Source organism: Sander lucioperca, chromosome 3, assembly GCF_008315115.2.
Source record: "Sander lucioperca isolate FBNREF2018 chromosome 3, SLUC_FBN_1.2, whole genome shotgun sequence".
In the NCBI taxonomy this organism is placed as follows: Eukaryota; Metazoa; Chordata; class Actinopteri; order Perciformes; family Percidae; genus Sander; species Sander lucioperca.
Window position 1 is genome coordinate 24,798,194 of NC_050175.1, and position 25,942 is coordinate 24,824,135.

The window sequence follows — 25,942 nt, forward strand, 5'->3', positions numbered from 1 at the left end:
ATGTTCAAAGACTATATAGTAATCTGGATCTGGATGAATACACAAAATTGTCTTTGTTTATTAAAATATGCCTGTTTTTATTTGTATTGTACTATGTAAATCATATTTGAGGACTTTGAAATGTGCTGTATAAATCAAATGTATTATTATTATAATTATTATTATTATTATTATTATTATTATTATTATTATTAATAAAATCCTACTTGTATGCAGCGTTACACGCTTCAAACTGAGATTTCAGGTGAGCACAGATAAACTTTCCCCCTCCGGCAGATGAATGTGAAAACAGCATTCTAGTGTCAAACTCTGTACAAACATCAATCTGCACAGTGAAGCTCCAAGTGAAGTGACAACAACCTAAACACATTTGTGACCTTTTTATGAGCTATTGACAGATGTTAGATTCAATACTAAGCAGCAATTGAAAGTTGGAAAATTGGTGTGTAGCTCCCTCTGGCAAGATAACATAAGTTGTGTGTTTGGTCTAATCTAATAGTGTGAGAGGAAATATTTGATCAGCCTGATTATTTAAAGAGTCTAGCCTTGTGTGTCTGCTGCAGGACTCACCAAGGCCTTTCAGAAATTTGTTGACTCCACTCTGCTCTGTGTCTGGCAGCTCCTCCAGATACTGGTCCACCCTCTGCTCAAACAGACCTGACAACAGGACAAGACAAGAGATTAAAAAAAAGAAGAAACATCTCAGTACTTCAGGAAGTTACAATTATTTTTGTCTGCCAAGGAGAACAGTAATGTGGTGAGAAACCATGCTGATGATAACTTTCAGCCACTAGAGATCAGTATTACTGCAGGGACCTCTCCTGCACAGTTAGTATTATAGTTAGTACAGGGGCGGAACACTTTAGAGAAATGTGTACAGACATTGAAACAACTGCCACTCAGGGGGAGACCTGTCTACCTTTAGCCCGTGTCTTCCTCAGCTCCCGATCCTGAATGAACCCTGCAAACATCTGAGACTCCATGAAGACACCCAGGAAACGACGGATGCTTTTAGACGCCACAGACTTGCGGAAGGCCTCTCTTTGGAAAATGCGCTCTCCACGCTCATTCTGAGTGATAAACAGGGAATAATGGCCGATGGTCTCCAGGAAAAAGCGGATGAAGGCCTCTGACACCAGGCTGTTCAAGGAGTTGTACTCTGAAGACATAAAGGAAAAGGGTTTAATCACAGTACTTAGTTTAGTCATTGATAATAAAGTCATAAAACAGACATGCCACACACAGTTTGGCATGTTGACATTTTCCAAGAAATAGTCAGATAGTTCTTAAAGTAGCAGTCAAAGTCAAATTTAAGTAGAATACATGGTTTGGCCCACAGCAAGAAGGGACGTTTTCTATCGTGCTTCGTCAATTTAGCCTGAATTAACCACAAAATGAGAAATAATAATAATGCGGTTGCCTCTATATTTTTTCTTTTCCTCTTACATTGGTCTTGTCAAAAGTATTGAGCTATAATAAAGCTATTGGAATATCTGAGTGAGCTTACAGAGGCACAGACATTCATGGCTCTAGAAAAGTTTCATTAAAGAGTCATTAAATAATAATTTCAACATGAGTGGGTCATTTTCTTATTTTCTGCCTTTCCTTGCAGTCTTACATTATTGTTGCTGTTTCCTTTCCTCTCATACTAGTTGTTCTGTAGAGTAAAGGTTAGGTGTCATGGCCAGCTCGTAGGCCTGGCACATGGCCTAAATATATTACAAGGTACTTTAGGAAGAGGAAATTGTGTGTGGTGGTGGTAGTAGTAGCATGTAAAGTCAAGCTTTAACATTCATTTAAACAGACTGTAGGTTGCACAAGCTTTGGTTTGCACATTAGTGAGAATAGTTTGTGATTGACATGTGACAGATGTAACACAACCACAGACACAGTGTTAGCTGTAGGTTTTATTTCGGAGAACAATGTGGGAAGCAATGACACAAAGTCATTCCTGTGTAGGCTCTCTTCCTGATTAATGCAGCGATAGGAAACAGTGTGCAAGCCTTTGAAAGAGTAAGATCAGGTTTTCTTAATCATTGTCTCTTCAAAGTCCATTATTATCTTATTACTTTCTCAATGAAGCAATACAGTATATGACTCTTGTTCTACAATTAAAGCTATCATAGATTCCCCTGGGGTTAAACCCTAAGAAAATCTGATCCCCATACAGGGAGTTGAACCCAGGCCACCTGGGTGAAAACCAGGAATCCTAACCGCTAGACCATATGGGAGATGCTAATACAAAAAGCAGATTTTACCCAAAGATCCAAAACACAACTATTCACCAATAGCATTTCAAAAGAAAAAAAAAAAGCTATATGTAGTGTGCATTACTGTTACTTTTCTATTCACAATTGTACAACTCATTGATGTTGTTTTGCCACCATATTACTTATAAAATAATGAACCCTCTGTGGAACACATAAAAAGTAAGCGTAGTTTGGCACCAGTCAGCTCGACATGTAGCTCTCATCACCAGAAACACCATATTATCTCACCTCTAAGGTGACTTTATGATTCACTATCAGGAGAAGAGAGATGTCAGAGAGACGTCAGAGTTTCACAGAGATTTGGACTGAACATGTTCTGGCTCTAATTTTACAAAGAAAAGCATCTGTCTTAGTAGGAAGAGTCGATTTGTCACTTATTCACCTTCGTCTGACTCGCTGTCAGAGTCCTGACTGATGATGTCATTCCTCTGCTCCAGCGCTTGCTCAAGAGCTGCCTGAAGTTTCCGCGGCAACAGCGAGGCCTCGTCGTCCATCTATAAACAACCAAAAACACTGCAGTCACCAGAGATAAACAACAACGTTTGGAGAATCAGTTTCAAAGGCTCAGACTTAAACAGAGAACCGCATGTTGTATGACCATGTTTAAAGCGAGACCATGTCATGTTTCAAAGAAGAAAAAACACAATCTTCCTCCAACAAATGAAAAGTTCAATTTATAAGCAATAAAATGCACACTCACTCAGCTCAATACATTTAGAGGTTTTGCTGCTTCAGCCTTACATGGTCTGGTATGACCAGTAACTTATGATGGCTAATGTTTTCTAACTTTAGTTAAAAACCTAGATAGATATTGCTGCTAACATTCATTACTAAGACAGTTTGCTGACTTTTTGCTACTTTTACATTTCAGCATATCACAGATTAACATTTAGATGGTTTTATCACATCAATAAAATGATGTGAAATGATATTTCACCAGGAGGCATATTTGTTTTTTTCTGCTAGTGGCCTCATTATAATTGCACTTAAGATTATGTCTTTTTTTTCCTGCATTTTTTGCCCTTATTAGATAGAGGGATGAAATGCATGAAAGGTCGCTGGCAGGCCTCAAACCGAGGACATTGCGAAAGTTACTTATGAAATGAAGGGAAAGTGTCAGTCAGGGCTGTAGTCATGTCTACCTTTGTCAAGACCAGAGTCCAAATAAAAACAGTCAAGACAAAGACAGAAAAAAAAGAATCCTCTACAAGACCACTTACTTACCTGTTCATAATTTATGTGATGTGAGAGACAGTATATCTTCTATTTTAAGATGATCATTTTGCATTATTACTTGTAATGATCAAAAAGCAAGTGCACAGTAACACACTGTAGGATCAAATTAGGCCATATTATTTACTTTAAGTAGAGCAATTTCAGTGGTGTAACAATAACATCCTGGACTGCCAATGGAAAATGTAACAAATAGCAAGCAACACAGGTGTCACTAAATAATTAATATGTTCCCATTCTTGAACTTATGTCTTGTCTTGAAGAATCCATAGTACAAAGTGCTCAAATTGGGTCTGTGGCTAAAATGAAAATGATTGATGCCTGATGATTGAGGTATATGACGCAGCCAGGCATATACCAGGCGACCAATGTCAATGCCCGTTCTAGATGGATTTTGAATTAAACCAACACCTGTTTTCTGAAGAAGAAAGCTTCATCAATGGTTTTGTGTGGAGAGAGGAAGTTACTTTAGAAAAAAAGCATATAGTGCTTGACTCGGTCGAGCCCAACTAGAATGTTTGAGTCCGATGGTCAAGTCTGAGACGAGTCCGAGTGCAAATACCAACGAGTCCAAGACAATAGAACAATGTCTCGAGTCCGGACTCAAGTACTACAGCACTGGAGCCAGTATCTTGCGATTGCCACTTGTCAGTTTAGCAAAAGTTAGTCTTGCTTTTGTTTCTTTTCATAGACTAACCTGTCGGATGAATCGGTCAGTTCCCAGGTCGACCATTAAAGCCTAAGAAAAGAAAAATAAGAGTATATCATTAGTATTCCACCTGCAGTGGAAACGTACATTTGCTCTCCGCAAAACACAATCTGTAAAATAAATTACCATCATCTTCAAAAAAGCTACAGCACACACAAAAAACATCACATTCTTTTAAAAAGATTTTTAGAAAGGTTTTCATGAGTCAATCAGGAACAGGAAGAGTGACGTAAACAGACGGGTAGATGTTGTTGACTGTCCATTAACAGGTCAGTGTTATCTGAGAGGCATACGTAGATGCTTTTTTCTGCAGCAAATCAGGTGAAAACCTGATACCTTTATAATAATTTATGACCATGCTTAAGTGGGCTTCTTCTACCAAAATATTTATTGACAGCCAAAACTAGAAAGAGAAGGAGGCCAGAGATCTTTGGCAGGTGCTGCACTGACATTGGCTCTGGACCAGCTGCCCATACCAGAACTACTTGAGGGCACTTGCTATGTATCTGTGGGAATGCTTACACATACATGTACAGTATAAATATAATGTATAGAGGGTTTTTTTCTGGGTTTGCAACACTTGACTTTCAATACAGATCTTTTCAGGTAAACAAGTAGACTGATGAACAAGAATAAAGCGGATTCTTTCACGGAAAATTTGTTTTATTGTAGGACTGCAACTAACCAATATTTTTATTCATCCATTAATCTACCAATTATTTTCTTGATTCATTGATTCATCGTTTGGTCAGTAAAATGTTAGGAAATCATGGTAAACGTCGATCACAAGTTCCCAAAACCCTTGTTGACTTTTTAAAATGTCTTTTTTGTATTGAAGCTGCACGAATCAATATTTTTATATAAACAATGGATCAAATTATTCGAGTGGACCGAGTGAACTGGACAGATAAACAAAAAAGAAAAGAGAAAATGATCACCCAACTCAGCAGATCTACTCAGCTCTACCGAGCATTTCCATAAGTCAACTCCATACGGTGATAATATGTCAATGTTGTGTTTAAAGCTTGTTCCACTGTCCCCAAGTGACCAAAAAACAATGAATTTCAGTTGCTCTGGTCTCACATATATAAAATGTGACCACAGTTTTGAATCCTTTTCATTGGTTGGAAAAGACCTGGCTGGTTCCTTTATATAATTAGACGAGAGCCAGAGGAGGTCAAACAGACAATTTATAATAAAGTTACTCTGAATCTGTATTGTTGTAATTTATCAGCCAATACACTAATATCCACTATTCCAAGAAACAGGCTTCAATCAGAGAAAGACGAGAACAAAGAGAGAGAGAGACAGAACAATCAGGGACATTTGAATAATGAAGTAGACATCAGTCTAAAATGTAAAAGTGGAAAAGAAAATGCAGATATGGTTTACTCACCTCTTCCACAGGCAACTCCTTGAGCTTGGGCAAAGAGCTAGACAGCAGCCCCACCAGGAAGGGAGTGGGACAGCAAACAATATCCAACATGGACCCAGGCAGCACAGGGATGAAGGTGTGTTGCCAGGAGAAGGGGTAAAGCAGCGCCACCACTGCATGCATGCAGCTGGAAAGGGTACTGATGATGGGAGACAACAAAAAAAAAGGTACACACCATCAATCACCTTCACACTCACACAACAACAACGCCCTGCAGAGACCCCACCAGATTAAACTAAACATTGTCAAAACAGAGCAGATGTTTCACGAGATAATGAAAAAGTTTTTTCCAGACTGAAAGGGGAGTGGTGGTTAATATGGTCACAACATTTGCCTAAAAATACCTCCTACTGCAGTCATGAACTTTTGTAAAGTAAAAAATCCTTCAAAATGTTCGAATCACTGAACTATAAGAGCACAAATAGTGTATTACCATCACTAATCTTTCTTCCCAGGTTGCATGACTACTTGATCCTCTTTTCCTTGAAACAGTTACTTTTATATGAGGCGTAACAGCACAGTTTATGTACTCTGGCTTTGACACTTTGTTCTTCCTGCAGCTCATCTGAAGGACAGCAGGATTCAACGGGCCGTTTTTAAAATTTTCACAAGTATTTCTCTAAAAGACTCGACATTTCAACAGCATTGTTGTGACATTACTGTACTCTGTCTGCGGGGCTGGCGTGACTTTGACATGTTGCTATAGTTAAGCTGGAGGCTTGTTGACGCAACACCAAAAAGCACCAATTTGGTTTAACTCCAACAGCTGTGGTATGAAATGGAGACCACAAATAGCAGCCCGTCTTTCTCACGATCCGTCGCTTGTTGACAGTGGCTGACCCTCCTCCCCTCTGTCCTCTACATACTGTCCAGTCCATGTACACAAAGGGAGTGAAAATAAACTGTGGGCCCAATCGCGCACACAAACACACACAGAAACACACACAAACATACACAGTGGAGCATTAAATCAGTATGGATCAAGAACAAGACCAGGGATCAAACATGGTATGCAAACGCACCCCACTTGAGATATATACACTTTTAATGAGGAATGTTTTCCGTGGTCGCTGTCATCAACAGCAGACAGAACATCCCAGTAAACATAAGTTACTCCCTTTTATGTGACCTCATTCACACTGAGTTTCAGCTTACAGAGAACATACAGAGAACAGAGACCAGTACCCTAATCAATGTGCTGAGATAAATGACAAAACTCCCACAAACTTTTCCACTCCATTCATTCAGGCTACATGTTTGCCACGGGCCTTTTCATCTTAACTTCCCATGAGTCAAATTCCCAAGATTAAAATGTGTTTTCTTGACAGGGTTAAATAGAATTACACCAGTGAAAACGCAAAGGCTACAATAACCACAGCGTTCAGTCTTTTAAGGCCTTTTCCAGAGCACTCATACCATGAAGCACTAGCAGCTTTGCTTTGGCCGGTCTGATTTCCATTTGCCTGAGGAGGGCTTGATAATTCCTAACAGATCCCGTCTCCTGGGTTTGACGAGTTCCAACAAGGAGTGATGGGGCACAGATCTCAGAAAACCTTTGCCACAGGCTACACACGGCCCTACACACCACTGATACCAAAAGGATCAATTACACTCATTCCCCAACCACACACTCTTGAGAGAAGATGTACTTGCAATGAAAACACTCTGCACTACCAGAGGTTGCCACTCAACTCTAAAAAAGGGAGAGGGACATTCCGATTAGATCCAGACCAAAACTTCAAACCCTCAGTCCACATATGGGTTGAAACAAAAGAAGAAGAAAAATGTCTCTGGTTTCCTCTTCCACTTACAGGTGAGAATAATAAATAAGTAACAAAAAATGAAATTTCCTGAATGAAAGATTTCCAATTAGACAGCGTCAGCAGAGGGACATTTTAGACAAACCCTGTTCTCTTCTGAATTTGATGATGCTTTATGGTTTTGGGTTTGATTATATAGATAGGTACAGATGTTGCAATGTGGTTGTATCAGATTGGATTATGTTGTAAGGTGTTTTTTAGCCATGCAATAGGAGTAGCTCTAGGAATGGAAGTGTTCGTCTGTTAGTTGGTCCGTCGGTCCACTACTTTGGTCCAGACTAAAATATTTTAGCAACTACTGGATGGATTGCCATAAAATGTTGTTCAATACTTTGATTTATAACAAATACCTGCAAACGAGTGACATTCTCATCGGACTCAGCTGTACTTTGTGTGTAGCAAATGTTAGCATGCTAACATGTTAAACTAAGATGGCAAACATGCTGATGTTAGCATTTAGCTCAAAGCGCAGCTGTGCCTAAGTGCAGCCTCACAGAGCTGCTAGAATGGAGTTAGACTCTCGTTATTTTGGTGTCCTCATATACCTACAAGAGGAGGGCACAATGCAATTCCTTGTTTGCCTTTTATGGAGTTTTTATTCACTTTTCAGAGTGCAATAACCCCTGAAAGAGCACAGCTGATTTTGACTGATTCTTAAGCAACAACATATGTGGATTGGTTGGAAAATAAGATTTGACATACCAATTTGATACAAGGTTTGTGAGAATGTTTAACACCAAAATCTTACTATGCAAGCATAAACTAAGATCCAAAGATTAATTTGAGTCATTTCAATTTGATTGCACACTTAAAAGTTATATAAATTCATGATTCCACTCTCAGGAAAAGAGAGAAGAACCAGTTCCTCAGAGGTTAGGTCTGGGCAGAGCTGTTGTGTGTTGAGGTTTGGGAGCTAATCCTGACATATTAGCTCTCGTAGGTCTGCCAGGTCTGGTTTAGTGTGTGTGAGGCTGAACTGGCACACACTCCAGGAAACATGGGATCCAGCGGCTTAGTCTGTGAAGCCCAGAGAAGGAGGGAAAATTTCAGTGTCTGAGACAGAGAGAGGGAGGGAGACAAAAGCCTGTATCACCACATGCTTCACACCTCTACTAAAGCAGTGCACTATATCTACCAGTCCTGGCATGGCTAGAATGATTCCATAGACAGAGGACAAAGAGGACTAGACTGAACCACAGCTGTCAGACACCAGCTGTTCTGTAAAGCTCCGCAAAACCATTCTTCAATGCTAAAGCTCTTCCGGGATAACACATAGAAATCAAATAAAGAGGCAGCAGAGTATAGTCCTATAGGATTCCTATGACAAGCTGCACAGGGTGTATTTTTATCCGCTAGCAGAATGTTCTCTGCTCCCTTAGTCCCCAAATGGTTTTCCCTCACTTCCTGTCTTTAAGGATCTCCAGCCACTGGCTCTTGGTCCTGGCTCTCCGGCTTCACAGAAGGCAACAGCAGAAGCCATTTTACAATGAGAAACGGCTTTCCGGTGGGAAACTCTATACATGTTCTTATTTAAACCACAGTAACGTCTGAGTTTGATCAGCGCTGTCAAGAGAGCAGATGAATGTGTGCAGGTGTATGTGTATATGAGTGTCTACGCGTGTGTGTAAACATTCACAAGAACGACACTGATGTAAAAATCAGCTGGTCAGGCTCTGGTAATGGCCAAGTCTTTCTCGACTCTTTGAAAAACAGAAACATTTCACATGTTTACAGTGTGTGGATTTCACTCTACCTCTGAGTTAAATACCACATGGGAAACTGGTTAAGTTGTTAAAAGCGGTTTTGGATTGGTGCCAGCTCTGCAGAGCGTGTTACAGAAAGTGTTTGAGAATAACAGAAAACTAAATTAAATGAGTATGCTGCCATACTCGTTGATTAGAGAAATGCCAGTAGCGGTAGCAATGATTCTACCTGTCTGAGGATTGCAGACACAATTGATCATAATACTGCAGCTGTGAAATGTGTTGGTGCTCTATAGACCTCCAACTCACTTTCAGACTGCTGTATTATTCCAAAAATTAAAAAAGGACACCACAAACTCAACATGGATTGGATACTTCACATTGTACTTTTTATCAAGCAGTTTGAATACAGTTTTTAGCCACTGGCACAGAAGGGGATCAAATTTAACAGCATTATGGGGAAAACAGAGAGTGTATGCAGAAAGCCAAGCAGCCTCCTCCGGCCTTCTACATACGTGTTACATGTAATTTAGCTGACGCTTTCATCCAAAGCGACTTACAATAGCTATATATGTCAGAAGCCGCACGCCTCTGGAGCAACTAGGCGTTAAAGTATCTTGACTGATTGATGTATCACAGTAGGAATTGAACCCAGATCTCCCACACCAAAGGAATGTGTCATATACACTGCGCCACCACAACCCACTACTTTTCTACTCTTCCCATCTCTCGCCCTCAAACATAGACCTCTCTAATCCATATTTCTTACTCTTCTTCTCTGCTACCTTCATCATTATATGAGGCATCTACTTCCTGTAATAGACCATCTCTGAAATCAAATATTATGTCATACTTTTAGCTTGAGTGTGGCAATTCGCTTTAAAATAATGCAGGTAAGACGGTGGAACCGTGGGATTAAATCATCTTCACAATAGAATCAAATCGGGGAAAATCATTTTACTGTAAAAGTATTTCACTGCCATGCCAAGAGATAAATCCAGACTTGCACATACCATTTAGTAACCGTCCTCAACTCTAGCCTGAGGACTGACAGAGGCTGTTTACATAAGTCTGCAGCACTGACAAAACTAATTCAGCATCTGCAAGCCCACTGAGTTATAAGCAAGTGCAGAGTGACATAGCTGATGATGAATTTATCTGATTAGGCATCCAACTTGTTATTAAAGGCACCAGATGATGAGTGAGCACTTAAAAAAACTTGTGTAGACTTTCATGCAGAGGCAACAGCCTCTCTAGAAAAAAACAACAACAAAAAGTTTCAGTGTAATATTACAGGAATGTATCACACCAAAGAAGCAAGCGATAGAGACCCCACAGAAAACTGTTGCCTTACATGGCTTTCCCCTCATTTCCTGCTTGTATTGGGCTTACATTTTAAGGCAAAGAAACATATATCATGTTCTGCCGACGAGGTATTTTGGGAATGGATTATGTACCGGAGCTCCAGAGGGAGCAGCCCTTTTATCATAGAAGTCATTAATGCTGTCACTGTTTTCAGAAGAAACCAAAACACAAGAGCTGTGTGTATGCATGCATGCTTGAACATTTAAATCCACACACACACACACACACACACACACACACACACACACTCACACACACACACGCAAAAACACACACACACACACACACAAAATACACACACACACACACACACACACACACACACACACACACACACACATACACACACACACTCACACACACACACTACAGTAAGCATCACTGCAAATTTACGACATAAAGTTATGAAACTAATTTGTAATTGTTGAATAATAATTGAGTCATAATTTTTTGCAATTTAATTTGTAGGGTTACTTTATGTATCCTTCCTTTACTGCAAACATTTTTGGTACACAATGACAAGGCTAACATGCTGATGCTAAGCGGGTACAAACAATGTTCATCATGTTAACCATGTTAGTTTAGTGTGTTAGCATTCTAACATTTGCTAATTAGCACTGAATTAGCACTGAACAAAAAGTACAGCTGTGGCTGATGGGAATGTCATTAGCTTTCCAGGTATTGGCTGTAAATTAAAATAGTTGTTGAGACTGTTTACTCATAACCACAAATGTCAACCTCATAGTGGCGGCAGAAGAAAAGTCAAAGGATCACCAAAGTCACTAGGATTCATCATCTGGAAACCATGAATGAATGCAATTTGTAGCAAATGAAAAATTTAAAAATGCAGTGAGTGATGTACTATATGACTGAATCATGTATTTAAAATAGTTATTTCACCCCTTTGCAAAAATGTTTACCTCTTCAGAGACCGATATTGCATTGCATCATAAATGATGAAGATATTACAAAATCGCGGCATTGCCTGTATAGTTATACCATCACGGAATTGGGCAATATGTCAAGATAATATTGTATCGTGAGTTGCCTCCTGGTTCTTAACCAATGGCTCCTTGATGTTATCACTTTTGGTAGTTAAATTATTAACGCCGCTTTAGCCCTGCTACTGCACAACACTGCTTGCAATACAAGTTGGATTTAGCACTTTGACACCAGCGACACAGGTTGCTGATGTAGGCTTCTTTTTAAATTTGCCATAAGGTGTCAGAATGACTAATCTGGATTTAGCCGGTTTTGAATAAAATCAAACCGGTTTTAGCTTGTACACTGGACTGGCCCAACTCTACTGGTAGTGAGCAACAGTAAAATTATTTTCTCCAGGGACACAGAGAGTGCCATAGCTCATTCAGTACATAGGGAGTGAACATGGCATCATAAGTCAAATGGTGACAGTTGAGCCACAGATCACAGAGGGTAGAGTCGCGCACACAGGAAGTGCATTCCTTCTCCTCACAGTCACTGCCCCCACTGACTGTTTGTTTAAACTGGGCTTTGATACATGGAGAGATTACTTCTCCACTCAAATCTCCTCCAACTCCACCCTCGCCTCCAATGCTCTAAAAGTACCCCTCTCTTTTCTGTAACAAGAGGACAGACTGGGACACTGAGTCCTTGGAGACTCTTCGCATGATCTTATCAGCCCCACCCGCTTCTCCTCTGGCAGTGACTTATTGGTGTGACCCACTTGACTTCTGGTATTCAAACTGGCAGCTAACTAGCTGGCTGACTGACTGATCTGTTGCCTGACTCTGACACGAATCATTACATTATAATCAAACAGTTCAACACATTGTGTATCTGTTAAGCCCCAGCTAAGAAAACCACAGCATTTTATGTGTCTGTGCATGTAGAAAGGTTGTTGCAATTCTGTCATCATCAGCCAGGATGAGTCTATGACACAAGCTATCAGTCTGTTAAAAGTTTTTGGATGAGAAATGTTTCAGTTTTGGATGACCATAAAACACAATATTTATTTTGGCAACGTTACTAAAAAATAAAATATGTACAAAATTTGGCTCAAAGAGAGCAAAAGTGTCAGACCAAATGTCTCACAATGCAAGAGGAAAATAAATATAACCCAGTGAAATAAAAATCAAATGCTTTTTTGGTTGGATCAGTGGGTAGAGCAGGCACACATATGCTTGGAGGTTTATGCGTCGACGCAGAGGTCCAGGGTTCGAATCCGACCTGTGACGATTTCCTGCATGTCTTCCCCCTCCCTTTCTCACCTAGCTGTCCTATTAAATAAAGGTGGAAAAGCCCAAAAACGAAAAAAGAAAGATGTCACAGAGATGATAGTCTCACTGTCGAGGGAGTAAGACAAACTTGTAGCCTTACCTGAGTTTATCAGCCACAAAAATGACTCGACGCTCCAGCAGCAGTGAGGCAAAGACTCGTATCACCTGCCGTACACTGAGGCAACTGAACAGACTGTCAAAGTCCACATGTTCCAGTCTGGAGTCAGTGGGACGCCTCAGCTCGATGACCTGAATGACCACAAAAATGTGAAATTTAGTTGACATCACAGTTTGTGGATCTAATTAACTAAGACAATTTTACACAACTGTACCTGAAAATTATTTGGGCTAATGGGCATAATTAAAGTAGTGCAAGTAGTGGCTCTGACCTCATTTCCTGCACCGGGCAGAAAGGTCTTTACTTTGATAATCTTCCCTGGTGCAGGGAAGGGCGACTCCATTAGACTCCTCATGAAGGGGTAGACCAAGGCTGCTGAGACGCCTCGCCGCCGCTCTACCTCATCCAGGATCTGAACATGGGAGCACAGAGCACAGTTTCCTCAACATTTTTCAACCACAAAGTTTCTGGAAACCTGTTAATATGAAAGGGACCAAGGCTTTTATCCATTTTGAATGAATAGCCAAGTAAGACAAAAAAAAGTACACAGTCATCAAAGTTATTGACCATGGCGACAATTTATGGAAACATATTGTTACATGTTTGAGTACTAGCAATTGTCTGGAACTCGGTATTCATTTTCTGTTTTGAAAAATGGCAAATTAATTTCTTTCCATGCCTGTGTGATTGGAAATTTCCACCCAGCGTGCCTGTTTTGGCCCAAGCTGCCTGCTGTCTGGAAAGTTGATTGTTTTCAAGATCATATGATATCACCTCTCTCATCCTCTATATTTCTCTGTCTGTCTGTCCGTCCGTCCGTCTGTCCGTACGTCACACACAACTCCGTCTGAAATCAAACACTGGCCTCCTTTCTCATTTACCATGAAAGCACTTAGATTCCATTTTTGGCTCGGGTTTACTGGTGTACTGTTCTCAAAATGGAGACATTTGAGAGATTATCTTTCACTCTTGCATCTGTTGAACACCCTAAAATATCACATGATACAAAACTAGACAAACCTGTTGCTGGTAAACATTTTGTTCGCAAATTAAATGCTAAAAGTCATCTACATGGGAGAGCTATTCTGCTTTAAAGGGGTGATAGAATGATTATATAGGGTATTTCACACTGTTCCTTAAGGTCTCCTAATAGGGTATGTAAGATTGGTTGGGCTGAAAATGGCCCGAGTGCTACTCTATGGGCCCTAAACTACCCTGTGAATATGGCCCTATTTGGAACAAGAGCTTTTCTTCCAAATATGGTATGCTCATGAATATTTAGATGAGCTGTGCGCTGATTAGTTGAGCGAACCACATACACATACATTGGAGACGAGACAGCAGGTCTCATATTTCAGACACTGCAATGTTATACATGGTTTGTCTGCTATTTCGTTACTAAATTCACTTCTGAGACTTTTTTATGTGAGAAATCAACTATATAAAGCTCAAATATGGGCCGTTTTACAAAAATGTATGGCTAATTGCAAATTTGGTTAAGACGTGTCGGACTTCAGGAGCTCCACACAGTCTGACGAGAAAGCGGAAGCCCGCTGCCCTCCATACCCAGGGCAAAGTCACCGTTTCTGGGTTACTGGACTACCGGGGCTCCGCGGAGCTGGCCGACTGCCAGCAAAACTATAGTATATTTACAGTTTGAATTTCGTCACGGCACTTATATTACAGCTACCCCAAGGTCTTACAAAGCTAACAATTTCATCCGATTTCAATTTAAGGCATTTTTGTGAATTTGAGGGGTCTCGTTAGGAGGAGCTGCTAGCTAGGCTATGTGTCCCATTTAATCGTATGGGAAAAGATCGCCGCTACACTTTCGGCATCACTATAGTATATTTACACTTTGAATTTCATCACGGCATGTATATCACAGCTACCCTAAGATCTTACAAAGCTTAGCTAACACTTTTGTCCAATTTCAATTACATTTTTTTGTGAATTTCAGAGGTCTCAGCTCACTCGCGGTTTGTTTAAATAACTCAACACACATATCCATTATAAGATTAACTGGAACCTGTGGTAAGAGATTGCGGGCGTAACAAGCTCACTGACCGCGCTCTCACTCACACACACCGGCCATTTAGCAGGAAGAGGGGAGGGAGAGCAGCGAGCTGCAGGCCCTGGAACTCTGTCAGGGCAGCGGCGTTTGGTAGTCTAGTAACCCAGAAACGGTGACTTTGCGCGGGTATGGATTGCCGCGGGCTGCCAGCCATGACGGAGCTCCATCTAGCTCACAGCAGGCCAGGGTCTGTGAAGGAGGACAGGCCGGGCGGCGAGGCAGCAACCCAGGCAGCACGGCCCATATTTGACCTCTACATAGTTGATTTCTCGCATAAAAAAGTCTCAGAAGTGAATTTAATGATAAAATAGCAGATGAACAATGTATACAATTTCTGAGATCTGTGCAACCTATTCAGAAGACCTGATCTCAGATCACAAGTTGACACGGAGTCAATGTCAACTCGGTGGTTCGTTGAGATTTGCCCGTTTTCAAAGGCAGTTTCAAATTGTGAGATTTGCAGAGGAAAGAGGTGTCAATGAGATTTTGAGGTTCTATGTATGTCCTATTTACCCACCAAACTTTATCACAGCTCTGTTATTATTATTAAACAATGAAAACAGAGCATATTTGCACTCTGTCTTTGAAATACAACATGGTATTTTATTTTAATTTCATATAGCAGCCAATTTGTTTCAACAGTCTGGACTTACTCACTTTGAATTAATAAGTAATCAGATAAGGCTGGAAAAGTCAAACAGAGTGACAGCTCTGCGTTAGCACCACTGAGACAAAAGTGAAGGAAACAATTACTCTGGGAAATCAGGAAGTTAAAAAAGAAAAAAAAAAGACTAAAATAAGGTTTACCAATGATTAGGCGTTTAGCTGAAGGTCTGCTGAAAGTCATTTACTTCAGCTGTGAGACGGGTTAACCACACACAATCAGCGTACTGTAACTGACTGTCTACAGTACATGTGTTTGCTTGAGTTTGTGTGCATGGGAAAGGCTGAACTCACCGTGGAGAACAAGTCAAAACAGCCCAGTCTGCTGATGACACAGTACACCTCTGGAAGGCGAGGTCCTTTCCCAGTCGGCTGTATGAGAAAGCAACAGAGACTCATTGGACACTGATGTTAATAGACTTGATTAAGAGACACATTCACAGATGTTCTGAAAACTGACTACAACCACATTCAAAAGGGAAGTCCAGCAATATAGCATTGTACTGCCATGAAGTTGTAGGCTTAAATCTTAAAAGAAGGGTTTTAGGCATTACAAAGCTCCTCCAGAGCCACACAAGACATTATAGTATATCTCTTTTCACAGCCTGAATAATTCTCCCTGTGTAAGTTTACTGAACTTGAAGTTGACTTGAAGTAACCTTGTAAAGTTTGCTTAAACAACCAAAGCAGAAATTTCAAAAAGGGTTATTTTTTTTAATCAAATGTGTATAATTTAATTTATATATAAATTAAATATATAAAGGGTCAGAGCATGATAATACAACCATGACCTGTACAGTAGACCATGATAATATCATATCGAGGTAAGTTGTTTATATACTTAGCTACAGTCTTTAAATCTGGGCTGTGATCTGAGGTAAAAGACTTTTATGTGGATACAAACTTCCTAAACACAGGTGGTTTATCTGCTCCTGCTGATCGTATCTACCTTCCTCTGTACACTCATAGACCATTACGTGCTTCAAGACCCCAGACACTCAAACACACAGACACAAATGAACACAAGCACTCAAGAACCGCCAATCCACTTGTCCATATTAGGTATACAATTTTCTCCTCTTGTTTCTCCTCCGCTTTTCCAAATGGATGATTAAATCAACTATGTGGAGCTTGATTCAAGTCCTCAGGAATGCTCGGTTACTGCCAACGGCTGGTCAGACAGCAGGGAGGAAACAAAGTTACTGGAGGAGAGCAGCAGCTCACCTCTTTCTCTTCCTTCACTGAAATCTGCTTCTATCAAGATGAATCTCAGATCAAGAGAGCAGATCGAGTTCAAAAATATTTTTGTCTGTTCAAAGAACTCACCAGCTGTCATCAGTCACATATACATATGATATACAGTGGTTAAGACACCCCCAGCAAACCTCTGTGACACTGTCATACTGTAAACATATTCAGAAATACCAAACAGCAAACAAAATCACCACCACAGTCTCAGAAAGACACACAGTCATGCTCTCTGCCCGCAAGCTAAATGGGAAGCTCAACAAAAAAAAACACCAAAGTGATCTCCGGCCTCATTATGAAGAGGATATGCTCCACAATGACAAAGTTAGGAATTTTCATGGTTTCTCTTTGTTTTGCCTCTCCTGAGAAACTCTCATTAAATTCAATGAATCAATCCTAACTGTGTTTTTACCATAACTTAATATATTTACTTTATAAGCGAATGTTTGAGCTATTAACACTACTTAAATAGTATGTAGCTACTGGATTTCTTTTTGTTAATTTTAAGATACATAAGTGATTATATAAAATACAAAATCATTATTATTATACCACTTTTTTATATATATATATATATTCTATTTATAGCTTTTCTGTTTAATCAACAAGAAAAAAGCATGGCAGAACACAGTACAGTAACCCACCCAATAATAGACTAACAAATAAGTAGCTAAATAAAAAGAAAATATTGTATCGGAGTTTTCATACATTATTAATACATGTACAAACACAGGTCCAAATAAAAGAAATGGAGTAAAAGAAAGAAAGGTTGCTCTTCTGAAAGACATAGTAAAACAAGTTGACACTAGTCACCAAGTGAAGTGAAGTGAAGATCGACAATGTATCAAAGACCAAGGAAAAGGTGCCAAAAATTAAGCATTTTAAGACATTCTTGCTAGATAAGACAAAAATGGTTGCCACATTTCGTCAAAGGTTACAGAGTTGAGAGAGACATTATATCGTACTTTCTCCATATGTAGCAAGTTGGATACCTCTGCTAGCCAGGTCTTAAAAGAGGAAACATCCTCACTTTTCCACAATGTTAAAATATTCCATTTGACTATAATCACGCCATATTGAACAGTCTTACGATGTAGGTGGTGCAACATTTTTAGATGACTGGTCCTGCCAAGAACCACAGTACACGGGTCTAGTACAATATCACAGTCATAAACATCGGAGAGGCAGGCAGAGATATCTGACCAATATCTGTTAAGCTTAGGGCAGGACAAAAAGAGGTGACCCTGGGTCACCTCTTTTTGTGCCCTCTGCAGACTTACATTTTGGACAGGTTGGGGAGACAAGGATAGGAAGAATGTAGTTAAGTACAGGAGTAGTGAAGTCTATGGAGCTATTTAAATTGAATTAGCTGGTGTCTAGAATGTATAGAACATTTGTGAATGTCTTTAAGATAAGAAAAACAGTTTTCATCAGTAATTGTCACACCCAGGTCCAGGTCCTTTTCCCATGCTTCCTTTAAATTCTGTGTGGGAGTTGGGTTAAGGAGTCAGGAGGCTGATTCATTAAAGAATAAAGTTCAATGGGGGCTGGTATTGATTCAAAATGTGGTAAATTTGTCCGGATGTAATTTCTAATCTGGAGGTAGCGAAAAAAGTGTGTATGTGGGAGAGTGAACTTTTCCTTCAGCTGGACGAAGGTGGCAAAAGTGTTATTGATATATAGGTCTGCTACAGTGACGATGCCTCTATTTTTCCAGATCTCAAAAGCAGTATCAGTGAGTGAGGAGGGGAAGGCATGATAATAGAGAACAGGCGTGGCAATAGATGTTTCAGGCAAGCGAAATGGATTCCTTATTTGATACCAGATTCTTAAAGAGCTTTTTACCATAAAGTTATTACCTGATATGGTTGTAAGAGGTTTGGTTGATGAGAAGAGAAGAGCAGGTAGAGAGCTTTTGAGAATAGCCTGCTCAATGGCAAGCCATGGTTGGGGTAGAAGCAGTAATGTTACCTGGGTATGCGTCTCGCCAATACATTAGTGCTCAAGTGTTTGCAGCCCAGTAGTAGTGCCTTAAAACAGGCAAGCTTAGGCCTCCCACAGATTTGGGCTTAGTTATATGCTTTTTAGAAATACGATGAACTTTAAATCCCCAGACAAATGATAAGATAATTGAATCTAGTTGCTTGAAGAATACTTTAGGTATACATATAGGCAGGTTTTGGAAGAGGTAAAGGAACCTGGAGAGTGCCTTTTTTGCATTTTTGTATGTACTATTTTTTAACCAATTCGGTCATAAGCACAGTTTTTCTTTTTCTTTTTTTTCTTTTTTTATGTTCTGTTTCCTGCTGCTCTAGTAAATGGTTATGTAACACATCAATGGCCCCACAGGAAAACCGTATCACATGTTCACATAAAAAAGGTCTGTCCCAACAAACAGGGCTCAGCAGGGTGTGAACAGGGAGCAGAGGATGAGGGGTTAAATGGTGGCTTACCAGCAGGCGTCTACAGTACCCAAACCTCCTGCTGCCATCCTCTCCAGTCAACATGAAGGAGAAGGTCTCACTGTAGCAAAAAACAAATGTATACACATGAGAATCGACACAAAGGCACATACACATGTAGACAATTTCACAAAAGACGCTACTGAGTTGCTTTATGGGTTAATTCTAAGGGCTAAAAGTCAGAATATCTCGAGCTCTGCTGCTTTGATTTTCAATATTCTTTTCTTAATTGGTCTCTCACAAGCCCCCCAACTTTATGGAAGTGCAATGCTACATCACTGGAGCACACCTTTACGTAATAGACCAGTTAGTTATAATGAATTTGACACTAAATTAGGCAGATTCTCAGCCATACCTGGTGTACTCAGACACAGGACTCCAGTCTTTTGCATCTGGGAAACAGAACTGAGGAATGGCTTTGAGTCTCTGTTCGGCTTCCCTCATCTGCTTGGTGGGCCTCTCTAGCTGTGAAAGGAGAGGAGAGGAGAGGAGAGGAGAGGAGAGGAGAGGAGAGGAGAGGAGAGGAGAGGAGAGGAGAGTTTCAGTTAGCTTGTTCTCCTTCAGATAACTGTGTTCTCCATTTTTAAGATCCCCATGGATGTCAGCTGGCCAATAAATGACCAGACTACCATTTCTCCCATACAAGGTTAAACCTTTGCCCCCTCATTACCTCAACAACAGAGTGAGTGTTTCCGCTGGCTGGCAGAGATGTACTTCTCCCAAAGGGATACTTCTGCTGAACCAAATCTTAAATAACTTTTATTAACTAAAAACACTTCCCTGACACAGATCCTAGTTATTTTTAACTGTAAACAGACTCCCCAGGCTATTTGATACCAGATTCTTAAAGAGCTTTTTACCATAAAGTTATTACCTGATATGGTTGTAAGAGGTTTGGTTGATGAGAAGAGAAGAGCAGGTAGAGAGCTTTTGAGAATAGCCTGCTCAATGGCAAGCCATGGTTGGGGTAGAAGCAGTAATGTTACCTGGGTATGCGTCTCGCCAATACATTAGTGCTCAAGTGTTTGCAGCCCAGTAGTAGTGCCTTAAAACAGGCAAGCTTAGGCCTCCCACAGATTTGGGCTTAGTTATATGCTTTTTAGAAATACGATGAACTTTAAATCCCCAGACAAATGATAAGATAATTGAATCTAGTTGCTTGAAGAATACTTTAGGTATACATATAGGCAGGTTTTGGAAGAGGTAAAGGAACCTGGAGAGTGCCTTTTTTGCATTTTTGTATGTACTATTTTTTAACCAATTCGGTCATAAGCACAGTTTTTCTTTTTCTTTTTTTTCTTTTTTTATGTTCTGTAAACAGACTCCCCAGGCTCTCGTTAATAAATCTTAATTGCCCCTAAAGCTTTAAATTGTCAACAACCTGCACAATCAAGTGTGAAAAGCTCACATAAATACTGATTTTTACTTTAATTTAAATATTTTAAAAACATTGGTCCTACATAATACATCAATCCATGACTAAAAGCAGAGGAAAAACTCTGGAAAGCCTACAGTACATAATCAACTCTTGTTCTAACACATTTTTCTTGATGACACTGGCCCGCTTTATCCGTGGCATTAACAATTACATCTTTCAGACGGTCTAAATGTGACTTAACCAGAATACATTTGCTTGCAAAAAATGATGATGATTTTTTTTAAATTATTATTATTATTATTATTATCATCAGAATTTTTTCTCTATTTAACTACAAATTCATTGTATTCAGTTTTAGGGATGACCTTTTCCCAGACCATGCCATAGATTGTTAAGCTAATAAACTGTTAAATGTGTTTTTCCACCCTCCGCAGTCGCTCACTACAGCGAGTGTTTTTAAAATCAGTCCCTGCTGTCAACAGCATTAAACGATGATAATAAAGTGGCCTATCCAAGTGACAGAGGGACATATCTATGTAGTATTTGTCCTGAGCTAAAATACTTGAGGTACTTTGATGCATTTTAGGGGATGGATTTAGTGATGGCTGACAGGCTTTTACCTTGGGGAACTGGTAGGTGACCTCTGGGGAGAAGGAGTTTTTGCTGGGTTTCTTTTTTAGAGAAACAACCACAAAATACTCAAAGAGTTCTCTCTCCTGCCACTCAATGAGCTGCAGCTCCAGCGTGCGGTAGCTGGGGGCCCGTCTAAGGATGGACTGCAGTTTCAGCAACCTCTGAGTGTGAGCTGAGGAGGGAAGCGGACATTAATACATACAATTCTGAGGAAACTGGGAAGCTGTTGCACAACTAGAGAGAAACACAGCTCCAAGAAAAAGTTGAGAGCTAACACAAGTGTAGCACCTAACCATTGCAAATGAATGCTGTGGTCACTCACCTTTGAACCTGTCATCAGAGTCACTCTCACTCTCACTGTTGTCATCTGGAGGCAGACATGAGACAGACAAGAAGGTTTTCTACGGGTCAGAGGGCAATTTCACAAACGTGTTTATGTCACAAGATGGACGCAGCGCAAACTCTAGGTGGGTGGCTGCGACGCAGGGAATAAAGAGAACCCTTACCTCTCAAAGATGCAGTCTCAACATTGGACATTGACAGCTTCTTCAGCCTCTTCTTCCCACGTTTAGTGCAGTAAATGGAGTTGATCCTCTGGACCAGCTGTAAACAGAGGGAAGAGGAAGTTCTCTGTGCGGTGATCTGAAATTGTTTTTCTTTTGATCCTAAGTATAGAAGAAGTAGGGGGTGTTCCTGGCCAAAAGTAATAACTGTCCTGTGCTTTAAGGGTTACTGAAAAGCTTCAATGCGAGTTCTTGAGAAAAAGTACCACAAGAGAAACCCAAGCAGTAATAACGTGCATGGAGGCACTGTGTTTTTTAAAAATGTCTTTTCCAAACTGAGAAATTACAAGTGATCCAGAACTGACATGGTCCCTACAGAAACCTGAACTGGTCTGTGAAGCAGGAAAGGAAAGAGAACACAGTCGAAGCTCTGCAAGGACTTAGTGGAGGTGTTTGTGTAGGATCTAGTAGTGTGTACCTTGGGGATCCTCCAGTGCCTGTGTGAGGCTAGGGTATCACTGGTGCTACAGAGGCTATCATCCAACAGGCCACAAGGTGATGGTGATCCACCCCGCTGGGGGAGAAGCAGCATTTCATCGTGGCTGTAGCGTTTGGACAACTGTGACATCCGGTGGCTCTTCCTTTCACTCGGACCAGGGAGGCGAAGGGACTGGCTACTGGGTTTGGAAGGCAACTAGTCAGAGAGAAAATAATATGGAAGCTTTATTACATTTCATTCATTCATTTGTGAGGTTTCATAAATAGTTATCCCAGTGCATTAATTAAAGATATTTTCTTAGTTATAGTTACATAATAAAGTTATAATCCTTAAGGTTTTCATGAAATGAAAAGGTTTAAAATCCAGTAGTTTTCAGTGATCGTGGCGGGGTCCACCATTCCTGTGCTGGATTCAAATTGCCTCCTAAAGCACAAGGATCATGTATGCATGTAATCCTACGTTTCTAATTTTATCTTATTGAAATCAGCCTCACTGTTTACTGCTCACTCTTTACACCATATCAGAGCTGTATTAAGTAACTGCTAATGCAAATCAAACATTAAAAGTGTTCAATCAGGGGAACACAGGGTGGCTTTTATTGCGAAGCAGTCATAGGAAACACAATGCATTTGTCTCAGAGGTTGACAGCGAAAACTCATCAAAAATGTGTCCACAAAACAAGACATGGTCACTTCAAGTTGATACGTTTTAAATATTGCAGGGAGTAATGGAACAAGAAGGAGTAGCCACAGTAAGCTGTTGGATAAAGAGCTGCATGGGCGACGTGCTGCACATCTCAAACTCACTTTGCTGTGCCCTGCTGTTGTGTGGAAAACAAGTGGCATGATGGAAAAAAGCCAATTATTGACTGACTTCTTTATTAAAACAACATGAGTTTGTTTGGCAGCACTATGAACAGATCCAGAAGTCACTCCTCCATTATATCTCTGACAAAGTAGCGGCTCAAGGAGTATTTGCTGGAGTATTAAACCCCTTTATATAGTGAGAGGATGAGGTGCTTTTGCGTTTAAGTAAGGAAGCCAAATGTGCAGATGGGCCTTTCTGTGGAGAATCACCAGGTCTAAACATATCAAACCGTTTCCTGTAGTGACACAAATGAGGTGTGAGACTCTTTAAAAGATCTTGTCCAGGCACTGACACCTAGCAAGGAGATTCACGTCACCACAGGAAAACATATGCGTTATGTTTACTACAGAAAAACACATCAGTGCTGTTGATCCCAACAAGCATATGACTTACCTGAGGTGGAGGGTTCAGCTTGCTGTTCATGGTGGTCCACGATCTGTTGCTCTCCAACAGACAAGACTTCCGACCCAAACTCTTCCGCTTCAGGTCAACATCCTCATATGGGTTCTCTTTCTCTATGGGGATGAAGTAAGTGTCAGTGTGGCTCACATATAATGTCAGCAGTAACTGTCCATAGACACAGGATGTTTTCAACAGAAGACAGATGAAGCTGTGGGGTCAAAAAGGGTAAACAGCATTCAGTAAAATGTGTCAGGGGCCCAATAGCGGCACAATAGGGCCTCCCTATGGTTAGTCTGAAAAGAGATGAGTCAGGAAAGGTAAGTCAAAAGTCACTCCCTGCTGGCTCAAGTGAACTCCCTGTTTTTTTAAATAGTTACTGTTGGCACTGGGCCCAGTGGGCCCCACAGGCCCCAGTGGGCCGAGCTGAAACTTCTGGACACACCACTGCTGGTGAGTCACTGTCCAAGCATGCCAACTGTCTACTGTGAGAGATGGACAGGAGGATCATCTTCTTAGACTTACACTTCAAATGTTCAAATGCATGATTAAAATAATCTTTGCAACACATGTTTTTTTCATTCTTGGGAAATACTGAAGTATATATTTGTAAAATATCCAGAATATGGAAAATGAAAATATTTTGAACACCATGCCATGTGCTTAAACATATTGTGGAATTACAAATAAGGCATACACAATAAGAAGTCTAAAGTTTAAAAAACACAGCTGTTTATTGATTTTAATGACTTAAACATTTAAAAAAAATAAAATGCATCACTGTACCTCAAGAAGTTACAATAAGCACATACTTTGCTACTGCTCTATTATGTACTTCAGTGAATAAATGATAGCAGAAAAAGGAATGAAAAGGAACATTACAGTGTGCTGCACAGCTCTCAATGATGTCACCTGGCAGAGGGCCAACTTAAATAAAGAGAAAACTTGTGTAACGCCACAGTCCATGTCTATTCAGACATGTGCTCTGAGAATAGCTTTTTGGCAAGGTCTGAAAAAGGTTGTGAGAAAGTGAAGAAACCACAGTGAAGAATAAAAACAGAGCCAGATGGCATCGAAATGCAAGAGGGGAACTTTTAAAAGAAAGAAAAGCAGTGTTATCTGTCAGTAGAAAGGGAAGGAACAAAAATCGATTTGGTAGCTGTGTTCCTTCTTCCTGAGTGCATTAGTGGAAAACCCAATGAACTTAGCAATGAACAATGAATGTGTGTTTTAAAAACATCTTAGAATAACCTACAGGCAGCGCTTTGTTCAGTTATCTATTGTTAGGTTAATTATTGAACCTGTCTGAGGTAGATACACACACCTGTGCACACAAACGGAGCCAACATACACTGCCAGGGATCTTTAGAACGTTATGTTGTGTCACACAGTAAATGAGCATACTTGAGTGATTTTCTGTGCATCATTAAAGCTGAGGAGCAGAATAAGAGGGCTTAGTGTGACCCCATGTTGTGCTGCAACTCCATTAAACTGAAGCAATACTGTAATGAGAGCCTGCTGGGAAAATGATATGTCTGTATAGCTGCTTATGTACTGGAGGGTACTAATCTACTCCTCTGATTACAAACATCCAGATCTCTGTGTAACACACCCTCAGACACACAGTATTATGAAGAGAGTGGACACACCTCAGCTGCACACTGTGATTTTACATTTCTGTGTATACAATGGGCTCTCCAGGCAGGGCGAGGCACAGAACAAACTATAACAACAACGTCAGTGTCAGCTTACCCCATGAAGTGGACCAGCTACAGTATAGTGGCACCCGCTAAACCCATTCGGTCGTAAACAGAAATGTGCACAGGATGAAAAAATAGGTTACAGTTTTGTAAAAACATTTGGTGGCACCACAAACCATATAGTGTGTCCGTCATGAAGAGAGTCTGCTTGTGACCACACTAGAGAAAGTGTGTAGGAGAATGCACATGGCAGATTAACAAAATCATAGGTCCAACTGTATATGTAACGGTCTAAGTGTGTCTTTAACCGGATCTGAATCTCTCACTACATGTACCAGACAGTCACAAAGATTTATTCACACAAGTAAGCGCAGACAACACTTTAACAAACTACGTCAGCGAAGGTAACACAAAGCTGGGAGTCTGAAGACCGGGACTCTATTATGCAAGCAGCTGAATCATCGTGTTAGCACAGCTTGTGATTCATCTGCCTTTAAACAGATCACTCATTGGCACTCCATTTAGAGACTCCACTAGTCAAAAGTACTTAAAACCATCCTCTTATATCACAATCAATCATTCAATTGTAGTAACACTGTAGCATG

General features: G+C 40.3%; 2 protein-coding genes and 1 non-coding gene across 4 annotated transcripts in view; all 3 read right to left on the bottom strand.

Annotated features, from left to right (window-relative positions):
* Window positions 1-25,942, bottom strand: part of mical2a (microtubule associated monooxygenase, calponin and LIM domain containing 2a) — an 858,504-nt gene that overhangs the window by 117,673 nt on the left and 714,889 nt on the right. The window lies entirely within an intron of this gene.
* Window positions 1-25,942, bottom strand: part of dennd2b (DENN domain containing 2B) — a 58,922-nt gene that overhangs the window by 744 nt on the left and 32,236 nt on the right. For both annotated transcript variants that reach the window (XM_031324235.2, XM_031324234.2), the window contains exons 5-19: window positions 23,632-23,753; window positions 22,351-22,566; window positions 21,876-21,972; window positions 21,692-21,736; window positions 21,357-21,541; window positions 19,714-19,823; window positions 19,350-19,419; window positions 15,943-16,020; window positions 13,183-13,323; window positions 12,894-13,042; window positions 5,609-5,786; window positions 4,201-4,242; window positions 2,653-2,764; window positions 920-1,159; window positions 571-657 (exon numbers count right to left, since the gene is read on the bottom strand). In XM_031324235.2, coding sequence (XP_031180095.1) covers window positions 571-657; window positions 920-1,159; window positions 2,653-2,764; window positions 4,201-4,242; window positions 5,609-5,786; window positions 12,894-13,042; window positions 13,183-13,323; window positions 15,943-16,020; window positions 19,350-19,419; window positions 19,714-19,823; window positions 21,357-21,541; window positions 21,692-21,736; window positions 21,876-21,972; window positions 22,351-22,566; window positions 23,632-23,753 — 1,872 coding nt within the window. The remainder of the gene's footprint in view (window positions 1-570; window positions 658-919; window positions 1,160-2,652; window positions 2,765-4,200; window positions 4,243-5,608; window positions 5,787-12,893; window positions 13,043-13,182; window positions 13,324-15,942; window positions 16,021-19,349; window positions 19,420-19,713; window positions 19,824-21,356; window positions 21,542-21,691; window positions 21,737-21,875; window positions 21,973-22,350; window positions 22,567-23,631; window positions 23,754-25,942) is intronic.
* On the bottom strand, window positions 2,160-2,231 carry trnae-uuc. The gene has a single exon. It is a non-coding gene; the product is annotated as a tRNA-Glu (tRNA).